Raw genomic sequence first — 19018 nt, forward strand, 5'->3', positions numbered from 1 at the left:
TTTCCTTTGGCATCTTGTTGACAAACAAAAAAATTTTTTTTTTTTAATGGAAGACTGCATGGTTTATTATGTGAAATTATGTAATTCTATAAGGGTGTTTCTGTTAATTCCGTACATTATATAAAAAACAAAAATTGTAACTGTAATAAATGATGCAGCAACCAAGAACAGAATGCAAATCATAAAACGATGCATATTATAAATGTTTTTATCAGGCAGCACCACTTGGTGTATACTAGTATCTCATCACAAACATAGTAGAAAATAACTACCAGATCCATGCATATATTGCAAAACTTCCTTCATGCCTACTGATATTTTAATTAATCACAATACAAGGAATCATTATTAAACTGTTGAAATATATGAAAAATAAGGAAAAAACATGAAAAGGGAGAAAGGTGACGATTCTGAAGATTACCCTTGATGTTGGCTGAATTCGGCGATTGGATCTCCGGGGCTCAACAGCATCAGGTATTGATTTCCCAAAATTACTATTGTAGGTAGCATCCTTTTCTTCATTTTTAGCCACCTTTTCACCAGAAGTTGCATTTTTTCCTTCCCCACCCCCTTGAGTAGATTCCAAAGGTGAGGGCTTTTTTTTGGAGACAAGAGCATCTGATGCATGAGCTAGTGAGGAAAATAAAGTTGGGCCTTCAGTTGTCTTGTGAGTGCCATTGAAAGAACTGAACTCTAGCAGGCTCTGCTTTTTTGAAATGTTTCCATCCTGGCCATTAGTTGCTTTAGCATTCATTGGCACAGTGCCATCATTTGATGTAGGAACCACAGGTGTCGAAAAACTATCCTTTCCAGATAAATTTTTATTCATCTTCCCTGACTTAAGCATCTTGGGCTTAGCTTCAGCAACACGTTTCCCCTTGGGATCAACTTTGGAAGTATTTTTCCATCCACGACCTGATCCTTGAGGTATCAAGTAATTCGCAATTTTAATTGAATCATTTCCTTCACTTGATTGACCACCTGTACCTGCAACATAGTGTTTGCTCACTTCCATAAATTTTCTTTTCTTCCCAGGCTTAGGTACACCAAAAATCACTCTTGGTCCTTCCATCTGCAGACCAGTCCTCTTTGTCCTGAATGCAACAGAATTGTTTGTGTTTCCCTCTTTGGTGTTTTTCCCAACAGTAAACACCTTTTCCCCACCTTTTACTGTTTCTCCAGTGCCTGTACATTTTGCCAATGTAACTTCACCCGTGGCTTCGACTACAGGATCAATATCAGAATTGTGTCTGCCCAGTTTAGGTCGCTTTTCCTTTGGTGTATCACCCTAAGCATCACAACAGATATAAATATCAATACAACAGAAAAGCATATACCTTTAAATTTGACATATTGAACATAAGACCTCTTGAGGATGGGAACTATTTTCTGTTGAATGAGACCATTTCACCCATTGCCCATCCTTCCAGACGAGATAAGGCCTCAGATGCCATGCCCTAACAATTGATGTATCTCCTTGAGCTGCAGACAGAATTGCAGAAAAAATTTATCTTCCAGAACAATAAATCCTGTATAAAGGGGCGTATCCAGTGCACAAGGCTCCGGCCACTGCGAGGTCTGGCGAGGGTCATAATGTACGCAGCCTTACCCCTGCTTTCGCAGAGAGGTTGTTTCTAGACTCGAACCCATGACCACTTGGTCACAATGGAACAATAAATTCTGTCTACAAGAGAAACTTCCAAAACAGCTTTAGTGGGTCAAAGTTTTTTATAATACATTAGAATAGGATATACCTGGAAAATGAACAGTGAATGTTGTTTCATCTTCCTTCCTCTTTTCCATGATAATTCCTTCCCACCACCTGAAAATTTAAACGAGATAATAACATATTCAGCTGATACTAGCTTACAGAATAGGGGGGGGGGGAAAGCAAAAGGTTTTTTTTTTGGGTGTGTTGGGGGGGGGGGGAGTGGAAAGAGAAAAAAGAAAAACAAAAAACAGTACAACATCCAACAAAATGCATCAGAATTGGAGTAAAATTATCCAACCTTGATTCAAACAACCTTCTAATGACTTCTATGGTGCAAAATACTTAATAAATTTTAAGGGAAAAAGCTTCCCATGACACGGAGGGATTATTTCCCTCATCCTCTAACATAATGAGCCATGAAACCTACACTGACTAATGTAGAACCAGTTCCCAGTAAGTCAACTAGAAACCAGTCCCACAATAAGATCCCAGGCACTGACAAAACAGCAAGTCATAAAAACACATATCCCAGCAGCAGAACAATAGACACCAGTCCCAACAACATATTAATAAATTAGGATTTATGACACTTATATAGTCTCAGGTCTGATACAAGGTACAGTCATGAAATACCCAACGACAGTGAGCGCATGGCAAGATAAATTAATAATGTTGGCAGAATACATGACTCAAAACCCAGGAATTAATATCCCAAAATAGCAACTAGATGACTCAGATGAGAAGATCCTTCTAGCCAAAGGCAGGGGTACCTAGGAGGGATTAACACTTCAAAATTCCTGCCAAGGTTAATGGCTAGATCATGAGATAAACTAGAGGTTCAAAAATAGAAAATAAAGGTTCATATTTAGAAACTGTATACCTCAGGAAGATCCAGCCTTTGGAATTTGGATGAACAAGAAACTACAACCGAATGAAGTCTAGGACTAGGGTAAGATCATACCAAAACCTGGACTCATTCTACTGGTCAGACGTGATGTAAATAACCATGGAAGTCTGCTGTCCAGAAAGTTCAGAACAAAGGGGCCGCAGACAGTATATCTCCCCCAACATCAAGCCCTGCTGATGGGACAGTGGAATCATTCTTTCACAGATAAACAGCAGTGATAAAAGAAGAGACTGATGGCCACGATACTCTCTGTAATTGCTGGTTGCAGTTGCAGGAAAATAATAACAACAGTCAGATAGAAGGGAGAGTAGAAATGGGGGAGATATGACCAAGGCCTCTCACCTATGGCCTTGGTCTTTCTCTCACAGACCTCAAAGACTCTCTCTTTCACTGTATCTCACAGCTCTCATGATTTCTATCTGTATTAGAAAACATTAAAATATGGGCAGAGGTTTCCCACAGCGTCAGAGTCAGTGATGTAGATTGAGGCCTGTGAGAGACAGACCAAGACCATAGGTGAGAGGCATTGGTCATATCCCCAGAGTCAATGAAGTAGATCGAGGCCTGTGAGAGACAGACCAAGGCCATACGTGAGAGGCATTGGTCATATCCCCCCCCCCCCCAAATGAAAAGCCCAAAATACTCTACAGCAGCAAAGGAAGTTGACGCCTGCCTCCCCTGCAAAGGTACAACGCATTGAAGGGTGAATTGATTCATCAAAAACAAAGAAAAATGACAAATTCGGACAGATTACTCCTCCAAACATGTTGTTGGTGATCGCTTTTTACAAGTAGTTTCCTACACTAATGCCTCATAACTCAAGAGGATGAGTATTCTCAAATTACTCTATGAAAAACCAAATTTGTAACAAGAAGTACCCAGATGGAACTAATTCAACCGACAATATTATCTAGGGATGTAAACAGATCGAATTCGAATAGAGTATAACACTATTGGTATCCGCATCTGATTAGCTTTCAAACAGCGGAGAATTTTCGGAGACCGATTTTTCGAATACGGATTCCCTCAAATGGATATGAACATAAATCGGTTATGAATTTCGACTATTCATTTACATCCCTAGTGGAGACTGAAGAGTGGAGTCATGAGCCTGGAGAAAGCGGCGCTGCAGTCTCATTCTGTGTTGAGTGGCGGAGTACTTGAGAAGATGAAAATTCATGATGCTGAAGTGTCAAATCTGAAAATACATATATGTCCTCATGAATCCATTTTTTGTCATTTTATTTCTTGTTTCATTACTTGTACTATACTGTGAATTTGATAAGGGTATTTTAGTATTATTTATTTGAAAAACTATAATTTAATCATATTTTTATAATCAGACCTAAACAGACCAGATAATATCCTCCGAAATTGAAATATCTGTATCCGCATCCAATGAGCTTTCGGAAGGATTAGTTTCCAGAAACCGATTTTTCAAATACAGATTCCCCTAAACAAATACAAAATTACAAACACGAATAGAATACAGATTTACGACTATCCATTTGCATCCCTAATATTATTGATGTACCCTAGGCGAAATAAATCTCACTTAGGACCAGGTTCTGTTTTAGGGTTGGCCGAATGGGCAGTTTAGGGTAACTAGGGCAAAATTAGGGTTAGGAATGGGAGATTGAGTTAGGGTTTTATTGGGTAATGGTCTGCAGAATTTTAGGAGTCTATTAGAATAGGTTTTAATGAGGTTTGAATAAGAAATAGAAATTCAGAAATATTAGGGTTAGGGTTTTGGGTTTTCAGATTTAGGATCTAAGCTGAAACTAGGGTTTAGGAGCAGATTTAGGGTTTGTAGTGGATAGGTGAGGCTGCAACTGAGATCAAGTGGGAGGGTTACTGTGATGGACCTGTGGTTAGGTTTTGAGTGTAATCTGATGAGGGAATAGGGCTGTGATGAATGTAGATGAAGCTAGGGTTTGGGGAAGTCGATTAGGTTAGATGGAAGTAAGAAGAAGAGATGATAAAGTTGCAGGAAATTGTAACTCTTACTGGAATTGCAGAATTTCAGCAGCAGCAACCTTGAAGAACTTGAAGGAAGAAGAAGACGAACCTCCCGATCTGCAAGATGCAAGGAGTCGCCGGATTACTCCAGCCCTAGCCCTTGATATTACTCACAAGGGGTCTTGATATGACACACAAGACAGAGAAGCAGCAGCAGTCATGGTGGCAGCAGCAAGAAGAAACAAAATTTCAAACACAATAGGCGGGGGAGCCTCCCACGATTCTACTATTTATAATAATAAAGGGGGGCCAAAAGGCCTTACAAATAATCAATCTAAAGCAATCCTAATCAGATTAGGAGTTGGGATTCCTAATTTGAATCCTAATTATAAAACATAGAATAGACTTATACTCTAAATAGGAGTATAAGTGTAAACAACTAAAACAAATAAAATAAAATACTAATCCCTCTAAAATCGTAGAGGGGAACTAAGAAGATAAACCATGAAAAAGACTGTTTTAACCCTAGGCTAAGAGAACAAACAAATAAAAAGGCTCCAACGAAAAATCAAAGAACAGCCAAATTAATCATGGTTTCGGCTTCTGCATCAACTCTCCCCGACTTAGAAACATTCATCTCCGATGAATGGGTGAAATCCATGCAACACTCTGGCAACTTGGGGCTGAGCTTGTTGACTTCATGAATGGGAGTCCACGTACCATGCTTGTGTGAAGAAACTCGTCCACGAACCTTGGATGAGGAGGAGGAAGTAACATGTGGGCAGCAGCTTCAACACTTCCCTGGCATGTTGAAGTTATAACAGTGGGAATATGGTCTTCAAGTCGTGGGGCCTTCTCTTCGAAGAACCAAGGGGGCATCACAAAATCAATGTGTTCAACCTCCAAAGGGTCTTCAATATTTATAACCTTCTCATTCAGCCCCACCTCTTCAAGAACAGCAAATTGCTTGATACTGTCTCCCTGTGAAATGTTCCCAATTACCTTGTCACAATCGACCACATCATCCATGAGAACTGGAGCAATTGTATGGACACCTTGAGCACCACCATCTAGATCTTCAAGGTGACGGTCTAAGTCTTCATCACTATCAGGGGGTAGTGCATATATGCCATGCTCATCGTGCTCTTCAGAGGTTTCCTCTGCCTTGGCAGCCACATTAACAGGGCTATGCTTTTGTGGGCAATCTTTGGCATAGTGCCCAAGTTCATTGCAATGGAAACACTTGTGGGTTTCATTGCTGTCCATGGGAGCTTTACCTTTATAATCAGCACGTGGAGGACGGGAAGAACTACCAGCGGAGTAGTCTGATCGAGTAGGACCAGCAATAGAATTTCCAGTTCGGTTGTGACCAGTGGTAGTAGACTTGAATGCTGAAAAAGTTTTGACAGTACCCTCAATGGAAGAATCAAATCCTCTATTCCCAACCAATAATTCTTCAGCCTTCAATGCCTTCTCAAAACAATCCTTGACGTCCAGAACATCCACAACGCCAATAGCTCTGAGGATGTCAGATCTCAATCCCAACTGGAATCGAGACAACATCTGAGTAGCACTTTCTATTGTGTCAGTGCGAGATGAGAGAGAGTCAAACTTTTGCATGTACTCGGATACAGTCATGTTCCCTTGACGAAGGGAGTTGAATTGATCTTGCATCTGAGCGGTGTAGTGTCTTGGTAAGTACTTCTCTTTCAAATCATACTTCATATCCTCCCAGTTGGTAGGTGCTTTACCTTCACGTTCCATGTCCCGCTCTGCCTTGCGCCACCATTCTCGAGAGTAACCAATTAGTTTAGTGCGTGCGTCTCATCTTTCGGTCTTCGTGCAAATCATACCACCAAAGTAGTCATCTAGGGCAGCAAGCCGCCATAGAATTTTTGTGGATCACCATGCCCATCATACTCTTTCAATTCTAGCTTGACCTTCTCGTGCATCGAACCGCCGATTAGTAGCTTCATCTCCAGTGAAGTAGGACCTCAAATATTCCTCAAAGTTAGGTCTTCGAGGTGCTTCATGTAGTTCTGTCCCCTGTCTTCTCTGTAGTCATCTCTGTCATACCTACGTCGATCCCTGTAGTCTCGGTCATGTCTAGACGATCTCTGTGGTCCCTGTGACGTCGGGATGACTTCTATGATATTCATCCCTTCCCGAGTTCCATGTACTTGAGAATGAACTTGGAATCTGTCTTCCTCTACATATAGAGGGTTGCTTACAAGAGGCACAGCTTGCCTTTGTTCTATTGTTGTCATTAGATCACCAAGAACTTGCTGGTCTATTGAGATCTTCTGCAGCATAGCCATGATTGCAGCAAGGGAATCAGGTTGGGGTGGTCGTGTGGGATCCATAGCAGGGCTGCCATGTTCAGCCATGTCTCTGATACCAATTTGATGTAGCCTAGGTGAAATAAATCTCACTTAGGACCAGGTTCTGTTTTAGGGTTGACCGAATGGGCAGTTTAGGGTAACTAGGGCAGGTTAGGAATGGGAGATTGAGTTAGGGTTTTATTGGGTAATGGTCTGCAGAATTTTAGGAGTCTATTAGAATAGGTTTTAATGAGGTTTGAATAAGAAATAGAAATTCAGAAATATTAGGGTTAGGGTTTTGGGTTTTCAGATTTAGGATCTAAGCTGAAACTAGGGTTTAGGAGCAGATTTAGGGTTTGTAGTGGATAGGTGAGGCTGCAACCGAGATCAAGTGGGAGGGTTATGTGATGGACTGTGGTTAGGTTTTGAGTGTAATCGATGAGGGAATAGGGCTGTGATGAATGTAGATGAAGCTAGGGTTTGGGGAAGTCGATTAGGTTAGATGGAAGTAAGAAGAAGAGATGATAAAGTTGCAGGAAATTGTAACTCTTACTGGAATTGCAGAATTTCAGCAGCAGCAACCTTGAAGAACTTGAAGGAAGAAGAAGACGAACCTCCCGATCTGCAAGATGCAAGGAGTCGCCGGATTACTCCAGCCCTAGCCCTTGATATTACTCACAAGGGGTCTTGATATGACACACAAGACAGAGAAGCAGCAGCAGTCATGGTGGCAGCAACAACAAGAAACAAAATTTCAAACATAATAGGTGGGGGAGCCTCCCACGATTCTACTATTTATAATAACAAAGGGGGGCCAAAAGGCCTTACAAATAATCAATCTAAAGCAATCCTAATCAGATTAGGAGTTGGGATTCCTAATTTGAATCCTAATTATAAAACATAGAATAGACTTATACTCTAAATAGGAGTATAAGTGCAAACAACTAAAACAAATAAAATAAAATACTAATCCCTCTAAAATCGTGGAGGGGAACTAAGAAGATAAACCATGAAAAAGACTGTTTTAACCCTAGGCTAAAAGAACAAACAAATAAAAAGGCTCCAACGAAAAATCAAAGAACAGCCAAATTAATCATGGTTTCGGCTCCTGCATCAATTATCCTCCATGATGGGTGTTCACAACGGTAGATTTTACACTGATTAACAACTTGATTGAACCGCAAAGAAGAAAAACAGACAATAGCACAAGCAAAGAAAGAAATTATAGAATGCATGCTTACCCATCAAGAGTCCATGCTTCTACCCTATCTCCAACAGACCAATTATGGTCCACCAATGCTCCCCTACAGCGTTTTCTTGTGCCTTCATATTTCGTTATGGTCATAGGACGGGCAATACGTATTCTTGGTGCTTTATCTCCTTCACCTTCAAGAGGCACCCATTCTTTCAGCTGGACTGAACCTGCAAAAAAACATAATAACGATAATGAAAGAAAAAAAAAAGTCAGTTCAATATACTCACATGAAGTATCCGCCAAGATAGATTTACACTTCATGAAATATTTGAAAGAACTATCAGTTCAACTATAACTAACTATTCCTTAATCCTTATCATATGTAGAATCTTTTAATGGTATCGATAGATTACCTTCATTTGACCGAAGTTCAGAATAACATACATAAGCTTTCCCATCCTTCAAGCTCAGAACCTTAGCAGAAAACCAGACCCTTCTCAAACCATCCTCAACAGAAAGAACCTATAGTTTGCAGTAGCCATTAGAAAATAAAGATCCAAATAGGACTATACATATACCCAACGAATGAACCAAATCCTTCACGAGATAATGAGTGGAAAGTCTTAAAAATGACAAGAACCAAATCAGATCTATGAAGAATATAAACTAAATTATCAAGACATAGATTCATTATAGAGACGTGTTCCACAACATAAATCTATGCAAAGTTCAAAATCATCTTCAGCTCACATACCTCAACAAGGGAACCCTCCTTAATGCTATTGTCATCTAAAATCCCCACTGGCTGATGTACTCCATGCTCCTCATCTGGGATGGTAACAGTATCAGTTTGTGCTACAGCCTCAGATTCAGGAACACCAATAGTTTTAGCTACACCAGATGTTTTACAACCTTTTTGTCTTCCAAAACTCTTTTCATTACTTGTAATTGAATCCAAGTGTGTTCCATCTACCGGGCCCACGTGGCTCTCCATTGAATGTTTGGCCATATTTTTTGGAGAACCAGGCTTTCTTTGGTCTGCAGTTCTATGTGTTTCTCGTTTATTTGATGATTGCTCATTGAAATGGATAGTAGATCTACCAAGGCCTTCAACACCATCAAGATTATAATTTCCTCCTTGATTCTTATTGCTCAACTTAACAAGCTTCTGTTCCGAAGGGACATGTATTTTCCAGAAACCATCTTGACCAGCCTCTACCAACTCACCAACTGTTAAAGGTATAGGATCACCCATTGCAACAATTGCTCCAGCCTGCGATACTGCTTTAGCTGCCAGCTCAGCTGCTTTTACCACAGCATCCAAATTCTCAGCTCGCTTTGCAGCTGCTGCTGCTGCTTCAACCCTCCTCCTAGATGCCTCTTTTGCAGCAACAATAATAGAACCGGAACCATTGTTTCTGTCCTTCCCTTCCAAGATCAAAGCAGGACTGACCATTCCCAAATTCTTTCCACCATCAGGAGGAGAAACTTCAGTAATCTGACTAGGATTCCCACTTCTACTCAAAAAAAGAGCCTCATCTGCCATCAGTTTAGCTTGCAATGCAGCATCAGAAGCAACCTTAGCAGCAGCAGCTGCTGCCCTTGCAACAGAAACCGCTGCCGCTGCAGCTGCTGCAGCAGCTGCTAGTTTAGCTTCAACATCAGAAACCAACCCAGAGTTTTTCCGAATGGCCAATTGACTCCATATGGCTTGGCTGTGTCTGACTGCAGTGGCAGCAAGAGCAGAAGAATCTTCTGCCTGCTGTTTAGCCTGTTCAACCCTACTGCAAGACTCATCCAAAAAAATTCTTTGTTCCATATCCTGGGGCCCTATTACCTGATAATTTGTAGAAGGGTTTGGTGAACCAGTTGAAACAGAATTACCAGCAGCAGTTTTAGACAGAGAGACAGCTGGGTTTGTGATGGCAAGGGACGCAGGCAGAGGATTGGTAACCACTGCAGCAGAAATTGTTTCTGTCTGAGACTGAGGAACCAAAGAAATGCAGTCAGGCCCCTCAGAAGCTGGACTCTTTTTCCTCTTTCTGGGCCTCGGATCAGAAGAAGCTTGCTTACCTGGTGATGTTGTCCTTTTTGCCTCAGGCAGGAGGACAGAGCCCCCAGGAACACTAGTAGTGACCCCAGAATGAACCACAGAACTAGCAGGTGAATGCTGCACAATAGAAGGATGTGGAACAGATGATTCGTGAATAGAGGTTACATGCCCCGTTTCTGTAATGGGCAAGGCAGGGAAATGAGCACTAGCATCAAGTCCAGAAGTCTGTGGAGAAACAACCCAAGGTCCAGGACAAGGGGCCTGAGAGAACCAAGGAGTTGTATTTCCGACACAGTGCCTTAAATGAGGAGACTGGTAAGAATGCAATGGAGAAAGTGTCTGATGAGCATCAAAAAGTGGGACCCCTGGTATGTTGCCGGACTGCAAAGCATCATGGGAAGTAGTAGTAACACTCCATAGTGGAGATGACAGGGGAATCACAGGGTTTATGACTGCTGAAGGAGTACCCTTGTTGCCAGCTCGGCCAGCAGGTGTTCCAAAAGGTTTAATTTTCAGAGTACTTTGCCTAGTTGCTTGCTCATTCACCCTAGTACCTGCCAATCTCAGTTGTCAATAAAATTCTTAAACCAAGACCTCTGACACAAAACAGTTTCAAAGTAAGAACAAAGAACAAGAACCTGAATGTGAGAGCATAGGAGTCTCAGGGTAACTGGGTGGAGATTTCTGAATATGAAGCCTTTCTACAGCAGTACGCCAAGCATTTTCCCATCTGCTCCTTCCACCATCTACAAGTCCGACTCCAGTATCAAAGACGCATTTAATGAAGAAAAATAGCAATTAAAATGTAACAGTTAAAATACGACTGGTTCATAAAACCCTCACCAGATTCTCCAAAGGCCGAAATCATCAATGCCTCGTCAGGTGCTGTTCCTTGGCTGCAACAACAATTATAAACACTTTGTGAAAAATGATATCTAACAAAAAACAAATATTTAAAGCAAAGTTTCAAAGGCTCAAGTCGTATGAACTAGAGGAATCAGCAAACAATATAGCTCTAGCTCCCATACACATGCCATCGATGGAAGGAAACTGCCATTTGATGGATGTACCAAGAACTTTTATGCAAAATTCAACACCATTAAATGATGAATAAGTCTACCACAAGAAAGAAGTCTACACATTCTTTGGATAGAAACAACCAATGAGCTCTTTCAGCAGACTGGATATCCAAGTTCTCCTGGCCAAAGTTCACATCTATAAGAAAAATAAATAGTAGCTACTGACACCCCAACACGATTTCCACCCAATCTGTACGCCATGGGCAAATGGAATTGATGAACAAATATGAACCAGTGATCACTGAAATAAATAAAATTAATGCAAAATATCTGGGAACTCACATTAGAGATCCATAAACAAGGATCTGAGCACGCAATTGCAATTGTTGTAAATCTGTGAAAGGCTGTAGAAACATTGCAGATGGAGAAGCCAAACTATTCAAATCTGGCAAAGAAGATGCCTGAGCAGTTGCAGCACTACATGCTTTCCTAGCACTGCCTTCAACATAAGAATAGGAGCGCATCTCTTCAACTTGCAAAGCCTGGCTTATTACCCCCACTGAGCTAGGCATATTGCAAGGACTACCTCCTTTATCTTTCATCTGTTTTACGGGGGTCACCTCTTTTGGAGATCTTCCTCCTTTAGCAGTTCCATTATCAGTTACCTTGCTAGAACTTCTCCTTGTTTTATGCTCAGCAGTACCCTTGGAACTGCCTCTAACATTCTCCCGATCAGATGCTTGAGGACTTGCATGAGAACTTTCTTGTATTGTCTTGGCATCTATTTGAGATAAGCCAGATGTTGTTGGAGTAGAAACCTCTTTGGCCTTCCAGAAAAGTCATACAATAAGTGCAGCATAAAATATTATTCACTGACTCAACTTTTTAAAATGAATAGAACATTCGAGAAAGAGAAACTACCTGAACAAAGTCAGAAGGCTGAACATTGCCAAAAGGTTTCCATCGCTCGTCGGTTTCTCGGTCAGAAAGATCAGGATGACAGCTAATCTTAAAAGTGAAGCTTCGATCATCTTCAGCATCATTCCCTTCAGGATCATGAGAACCAGAACCTCCACCAGCCTCCTTATCTAGACCTTCTGAGGTATTCTGATCTATTGACACCTTGTATCCCTCCAATTTTTCATTATCAGTTCGAGAGGGTTCACTGCAACTAATGATAGTGGGTGAACCACAATTAGGCACATCAGAATTCAGACCGCTGTCTCCAGCTTCCGAAGCACAAAATTCACTGGAGTTTTCAGACACAGATGCAGGTTTGCAGGAGATCTCGGAGCCATTTATAGCATCACCTGCATAAGCAAGGACTAGCCTTAGGTTTGGATATCTGTGCCATCACAACCTTAAAAAAGTTGGCAACAACTTTGTTTTCTCCTACTGAATATTTAAGTGTAACATCCAATAGCTACACTTCCACCCTCTAAAGTTAGCACACAAACATGTTAATACTTTTGAAAGGGTGTTTATATAAAATTTTGCTAGGCTGCCCATTTGATTGTATGAAAGAGGTATAAACATGTAACAAGAAGTATGCTTCCCATATTAGCCATCAAAACTCATCATAACCCAGCCAGTGAAAGGGAAAAGATTTTCAGCTGTGCAGTTAAAAAAGAATTCCTTCCATAGAAATTCAAAACTCATACCACCCCGAAAAGTATATTACAATTTACAAGAACTAAGAATTATAACAAGAACTAATAATTAATCAACAGTTAATGTAAGTTGTGAAATATGGATTTAAATAAGAGGAAATCCAGGAGATAGTCATATCACCGAGTATCCCACCTCCCTTGCGCTGACTTTATGGTTAACCTAGGAAAAAAACCAATTTCTAATGAACATTTTTTTTTTATCCATGCTAATATCTCAAGCCCCTTTCTTCTCATCATCTTTCACTGTTTTCCCCTTCTCTGTATAAGTCATGTTATCCAATAGTAGAAGGAAACTTATCTCGAGAAAAAATGACTCTAAAATTAGTAACGAATTTATAAACTTATGAAATGGGCAAACTGTAAATTTCTGATGAATTCTAGTAAACCTTTCATCTATAATAAAACCAGAACACTCCAGAAGGATGGGGTGGAAGGTAAGAGTTAAGACACACATATGGCAATTTGCAATTGTTTTGCTCATTTAAGTCCAGGGCCTGTCAAGGAACTGGAAACTGAAAGGTCTAGATGTGTTAATGGGTCCATCAAATTATTAGAACTGAACTGGAACACTAAATTGGATCGTGAAAAGAAAAACTTACATAAAGATGCTGTCAAGTCCATTTATATAACCCCAACCAACCACCCAAAAGGAAGAAAGAAAGTGACAAGGATTTTCCAATATCACAAAACTAATATAATCTGAGAACAGACTAAAAAAAGCCATTCACCTTCGGAACTTGGAAGGACACTTTGTCCATTGTTATCTGCAGATGCTAAGCTACCTTTATTGCCTTCCTGATCCTCCTTGCTAATACCATGCAAAGATTCCTCCAAGGGCAGAGGCACCAACTGCATGAGCATCTCAGCATCACTAGGCAATGTTCCTGACAAAAACAAAAATAAAAAATATATATTGTTGAATCAAATACAGTCATTTTAGTCAAAGGAGAAAACATTAATCGCAAATGGGTACCATCAAATTTTAAGGATGCCCCTTCGCACTTCTCATGAGGAACTCCAATCACCTCAGCAACATCATTTCCATTAGAAACTGAAGCACATCCTTCTAATTCCTTGGAATATTCTTGAGTGGGTTTATCATCCATCACAGCTTGGGGTTCATTCTGGCATCCTTTACTAACAGTCTCCATGGAAGATGGTGATTGACGAAGTGTCTCAGGAAGCAACTCTCCAGCTCTATCATGAGCTGCCAATTGTTCAAGTTCAGACGTAGGAACTGGCTCACTTGTCATCTGAGAACACCCATGCATAACAAATGAGCTTGGTTCTCTTGACATTTCAGTTATTGTTTCTTCTTCTTTATCCAAGTGAGTGAAATGCATAACTTCATTTGAGACACTGCCATTTCCTGGAGGTAGGTCATGAACACCATCTAGTTTGTTATAGCAAGCCAAGTTGATAACTTCCGAGACCAGTCCGGTCGAAGCTGCCAAAATGAAAGAAACAATGGTTAGGAGGAGCCTGACATGTTCTGAACATATAAAAAATGGTTATAAAATATACCTGATTCATCCCCAACACCTCGATCAGAGGCTGATACATAAACAACCACATCTTGGTCTTGAGATGAGGATGCATCCCCTTTCAAATCAACAATAGAACCATTTGTCTCACTTTCCATGTTATTAGAATTAGCAGGTATCCTTACGTTCTCCTTTTCAAGGACATTAACATCATTGGGCTCAGAAACTAAACTACATTCACATAACGGTGTCACATTATCACTTTCAATAGCAGACAAATTTGGCTGACTACCAAGAACACTATGTTCTATGACTATGCTACTTTCACATGGTTGCATGGATTCAACCTGCATGGAAGATGAGTGGGGATCATTTGCTAAATGATCATCTCCATGAACTCCGGAATCATCATGAATATCTTTCATATTCTCAGCTGCTCGGCTTTCACGTAATACGTTGGTTGAGGAACAAAGCTGCAGCAATGAACTAGAAGGATTTCCGACATGATTATTGCTGCTTCTGTCACACTGGCCTTTAAAAAGTTCACTGTCTTCATTTATCAACAAAGTTGTCTCTGAATTACCAACTGAAACCCCACCTTCCAATGAGTGACCATCACCTGTTAAACCCTCTTGTTTGTCAAAACATAAGACACTGCCCTCTCCTCGTGATACCTGTACTAGAGGATCTGTCTTCAATATTGTGCTCAACTGAGTCACATCATTTCTGTTGCTGATCTCAACGACTTGTCCTTCAAAATTAATATCCCCTTTCAGCACTACAATTGATGCCTCATGTTTATCTCCCAAGGATTTATCACCCATCTCTGTATCTTTGGGCAATACCACCGCTTCTCTTTCACTGGCCTGAATTGGCTGCTCAGAACATTCACCCTCACTGCATCCATCCGAAACAGGCATGGCAGAATCCACACTTAGAGCCAACTTGGAAGGGCTATCAACAACATCAGCATTATTTTCTTCACCGCTACAACCATCAATCAGAGGCTCTTTGCTTGGAACCCCAAGTTCATCCACTTGCTCGATATTATCATTTTGCTTACGATCAGAACATTCATAAGAAATAATCTTATTACATCCTTCAATTACCTGCTGTGGTTCCTGAGCATTCAGCTTTCCAACATTTGCTGTAAAGCTCTGCATGACAGTCACCGAGTGATCAATTAGCAGACCCTCAGAAGCAGCAGAATTGTCCTGTACTTTGTCTTCCACAGCTCCATCAACCAAATAACCATCTTCCCTCTTTACTGCATCTTCATTACATCTTCCGTCAAGTAGTAGATTTCCCTCGTCCACTGGTAGGATCCAATTTTCACCAACCATACCTGGACTCAAGTCTGTTGAATTGTTACCAGTTTCAGGTTTCTCACCTTCATCTGTTTGAAGTGTAGTTTCATCCTCAAGAAGCTTTGGATCAGATTGCTCGCCCACGCCGGAGAAGCCTTCCTGACACTTTTTGGGTGATAATGCATGGCCAACTTCTGGATCATCCATTAGCATAGATGGCATAGAACTATCATCATCTAAATGGGGCTCAATTACCCTGGTTAAGGTACCCACTCCATCACAGGCACCTGACTCCACATTATTAGCATGTCCAGTGATCATCTCATCTTGCCCAACAGATTTCAATAGCATTTCCACCGACTCTGAGGAAGTGGCCTCAGACCAAACATTGTTATGCCTTGAAATGGAGCATGATTCAGCAGCACCTGAACTAAACTCTATGGCACTACCATCCCGTGAGAACTCCTCAATCCACTGGTTGTCTTCGTGGCTTTGGATACCAAGTAAAACCTCTGTTTCAACCAGATTATCAAACCTTAAGTGGAGCTGAAGATTATCGTCTAGATCAAATTTGGGAAGACCATATGAGCGTAATCCTGGGAGAAATTTGGTGTTCTCTTCACTAGCTAACTGAAAACTCTGGCTTTGGAAATCATTGTCATCATAATCCATAGGTGCATCCCTACAAAAACAAAAGGGAATTATACAGACCACACAGAACATGACTCCAAGTCAAAGCTTTCAAAACTTCCCCGCAAGAAAAACGGTATGTGCATAAAAAACCATATTCTCCATCTTAAAGTCCCAATATCATTAACAAAATATACCCATTCAAAGCTTTTCAGAGGACAATCTCAACATCAAATAGAATGTATCCATTATCCATTATTCAGAGAGAAGCATTTTTTTCCCTAGTTCTTTATTTTCAGATCGCCTGGAAGGGACAAAAGAAACATCTTGTTCTAATGTAAATGCCAGTTCAACTAAGAACCAACACTACAGCAGGATCGATGTACTGATATTCTCAGGCCTTCATGTAACAATCAAACATTCAAACATCAATTCCAGCGGCAGATTCCGTCTTTCGAATGGTCTTTAGCAGATCAGTAACTTTCAGGGCAGAACTCTCACTAAAAGCAATTGAAATAGAAGATAGAAGGATTGTTTGGATCGAGTCTCTCACTCTCTCCCTTGGATCTCTCACCCATGGCCTCTCACCATATAGCAATGCATCTCACAGCCATCTGAGTCTCACAGAATAAAAGAAAAGGCTCATCCAATATTTCATTAATCAAATTCGTGTACAATGCTGGCCTCCCTCACAAACTTATATAAAAGACTCAAAAATAGATTTAGATACTAAAAAGGAAAGGCTTAGCCCAATCCTTAACTAATAAGGTACCCTAAATTGATTAGGAAAGTGAAACAATATAGAAAACCATACTCAAAATAGGACTCTAACTAAACTAAGGAAGTAAATCCCGTTTTACTACTTTCTACCCATATTTTAGGCCTCATTAAATTGGCCAATTACAAAATAAACATATGGGATAAAAAGCCAGACACCTACATAACCCAACCCAAAGCTTATTTTCAATAAAATAAGCCCTTTAGGTGACTTATCTGCATCATGTTCTTTCTTCAACAATATCTGATCTCGAGTGGACCTCTCAGTAGGATTCGAACCAAATGATGTTCTAACCATCTGTCAGAGATTTTGCCCTAAGATGGTCAATAAAATTAATCAAGAACTATTTTGTGACCATGAAATGAGTTTAATTCATAGAATGTGCTTGGGATCAGTGCTCAAAAGGAAGACAACAAAGAGTTAAGAGATTGGACATTTAATTTAATGTAAGACTAGAACCTAAATGCATTTAATCCTAGGCAAGATCAAATAGAAAATCTCCAAAGAACAAGAAAGAGAACAATGGGAACTACAGATAAGGGAAACAAGAGAACAATGGAAACTCAAATGAGGAAACAATTTCCTTGGTTGAAGTAACAAATTAAAAAAAAAAACCAAAAATTTGTAACCCGTTGAAGCAGCACTAATCTTGATGTGATAATCTTCAAGAAAACGATGTGACAATCAATTGGAAGAAATCCCAGCAGCTTGTAGCACTCTTGAACTAGATTTGAACAAATTTAATATTAGGATTCAATACCCAATGGAAGGGAATGGCTATCTCTGCCGGGGCATCTCACCCAACCTATCTCAGGATTTTCACAAAGGCTAAAGCCAATATTTCATTCATCAAATTAGTGTACAATGCTGGCCTCCCGTACAAACTTATATAGAAAATTCAAAAATAGACTTAGACACTAAAAAGGAAAGCCCTAACCCTATCCTTAACTAATAAGTTAACCTAAATTGACTAGGAAAGTGAAATAATAAAGAAAACAGACTCAAAATAGGACTCTAACTAAACTAATGAAGTAAATCCTGTTTCCTACTTTCTACCCATATTTTAGGTCATTAAATTCGCCAAATACAAAACAAACCCATGGGATCAAAGTCCCAATACATATATGACCCAACCCAAAGCTTATTTCCACTCAAATAAGCCCCAAGTGACTTATCTACATCATAATTTCTTTGTGGTGGCTAACAGGACGTATCCAGACATACCTAATTTCCCATGTAAAAACTTGACTTTAGCTCAATAAACCTGATTGGCTTCAGCTGCATAAATCCTGTTTCAACATTACAACATCAAATTCAGCCTTATCCCAACTTAATTGGGTCAGGCTACATGGATCCAAACAAAACAAAGTAGGGAAAACTGAGGACTAAACAAAAAAAAAAATTCTTGTTTTAACATTCCACCCTAATTAAGGCCATATCTACACCTAATTCCCCATAGGGAATCTCTCACGTTTGGAGCCAACAAACCTGTACACAAATCTGGGGCACTACTAAAATCAGAAACTACAACCAAGGGAAAATATTAATGCCATAAAGGTTTGTGATTATACTAAACTTCACAAGGCATATTCTGCCAAGTGGATAGATGATGTGTCCATTTCGACTGTTGGATAGAGAGGACATGATCTAGATTAGCTGTGTGTTAAATTTCAGAGTCTAATTTAATCAAATACCCCCGTGTATTAGCATGCAAACCATGTATGTCCATACATGTGTACCAGTAGTCTAGCCATTACTGTACACTCCCAACTCGGAGCAAAAACTGATGCAGATTTATCACCAAATTGGGCTTCTTTGTTTAGGAATAAGTCTAGGGTTGGGTTATATACATGTTGGTTCTTTGATCCCATGGGTTTTCTACGTAATAGGCCACTTTTATGAACCTATAATATGGGTAATTAGGTTGCATGCTGGATTAGTTGTTTTAGTTTCATACTTAGTTTAAATTTGGTATTTTTGTTTT

The 19018-nt window shown here is 40.1% G+C and overlaps 1 protein-coding gene across 5 annotated transcripts in view; it reads right to left on the reverse strand.

Annotated features, from left to right (window-relative positions):
• The window catches only part of LOC122665370, a 32575-nt gene that overhangs the window by 3380 nt on the left and 10177 nt on the right, over window positions 1–19018 (reverse strand). For 3 of the 5 annotated variants that reach the window (XM_043861502.1, XM_043861500.1, XM_043861499.1), the window contains exons 2-14: window positions 14360–16308; window positions 13809–14282; window positions 13564–13719; window positions 12087–12475; window positions 11508–11992; window positions 10984–11042; window positions 10785–10892; window positions 8848–10700; window positions 8507–8615; window positions 8140–8320; window positions 1755–1822; window positions 1367–1482; window positions 422–1288 (exon numbers count right to left, since the gene is read on the reverse strand). In XM_043861502.1, the coding sequence (XP_043717437.1) occupies window positions 422–1288; window positions 1367–1482; window positions 1755–1822; window positions 8140–8320; window positions 8507–8615; window positions 8848–10700; window positions 10785–10892; window positions 10984–11042; window positions 11508–11992; window positions 12087–12475; window positions 13564–13719; window positions 13809–14282; window positions 14360–16298 (6804 nt within the window). In that variant the 5' untranslated portion in view covers window positions 16299–16308. The remainder of the gene's footprint in view (window positions 1–421; window positions 1289–1366; window positions 1483–1754; window positions 1823–8139; window positions 8321–8506; window positions 8616–8847; window positions 10701–10784; window positions 10893–10983; window positions 11043–11507; window positions 11993–12086; window positions 12476–13563; window positions 13720–13808; window positions 14283–14359; window positions 16309–19018) is intronic. The other 2 variants (XM_043861504.1, XM_043861503.1) reach the window with 2 other exon arrangements.

The sequence above is a fragment of the Telopea speciosissima genome, chromosome 6 (genome assembly GCF_018873765.1).
Source record: "Telopea speciosissima isolate NSW1024214 ecotype Mountain lineage chromosome 6, Tspe_v1, whole genome shotgun sequence".
Classification (NCBI taxonomy): Eukaryota; Viridiplantae; Streptophyta; class Magnoliopsida; order Proteales; family Proteaceae; genus Telopea; species Telopea speciosissima.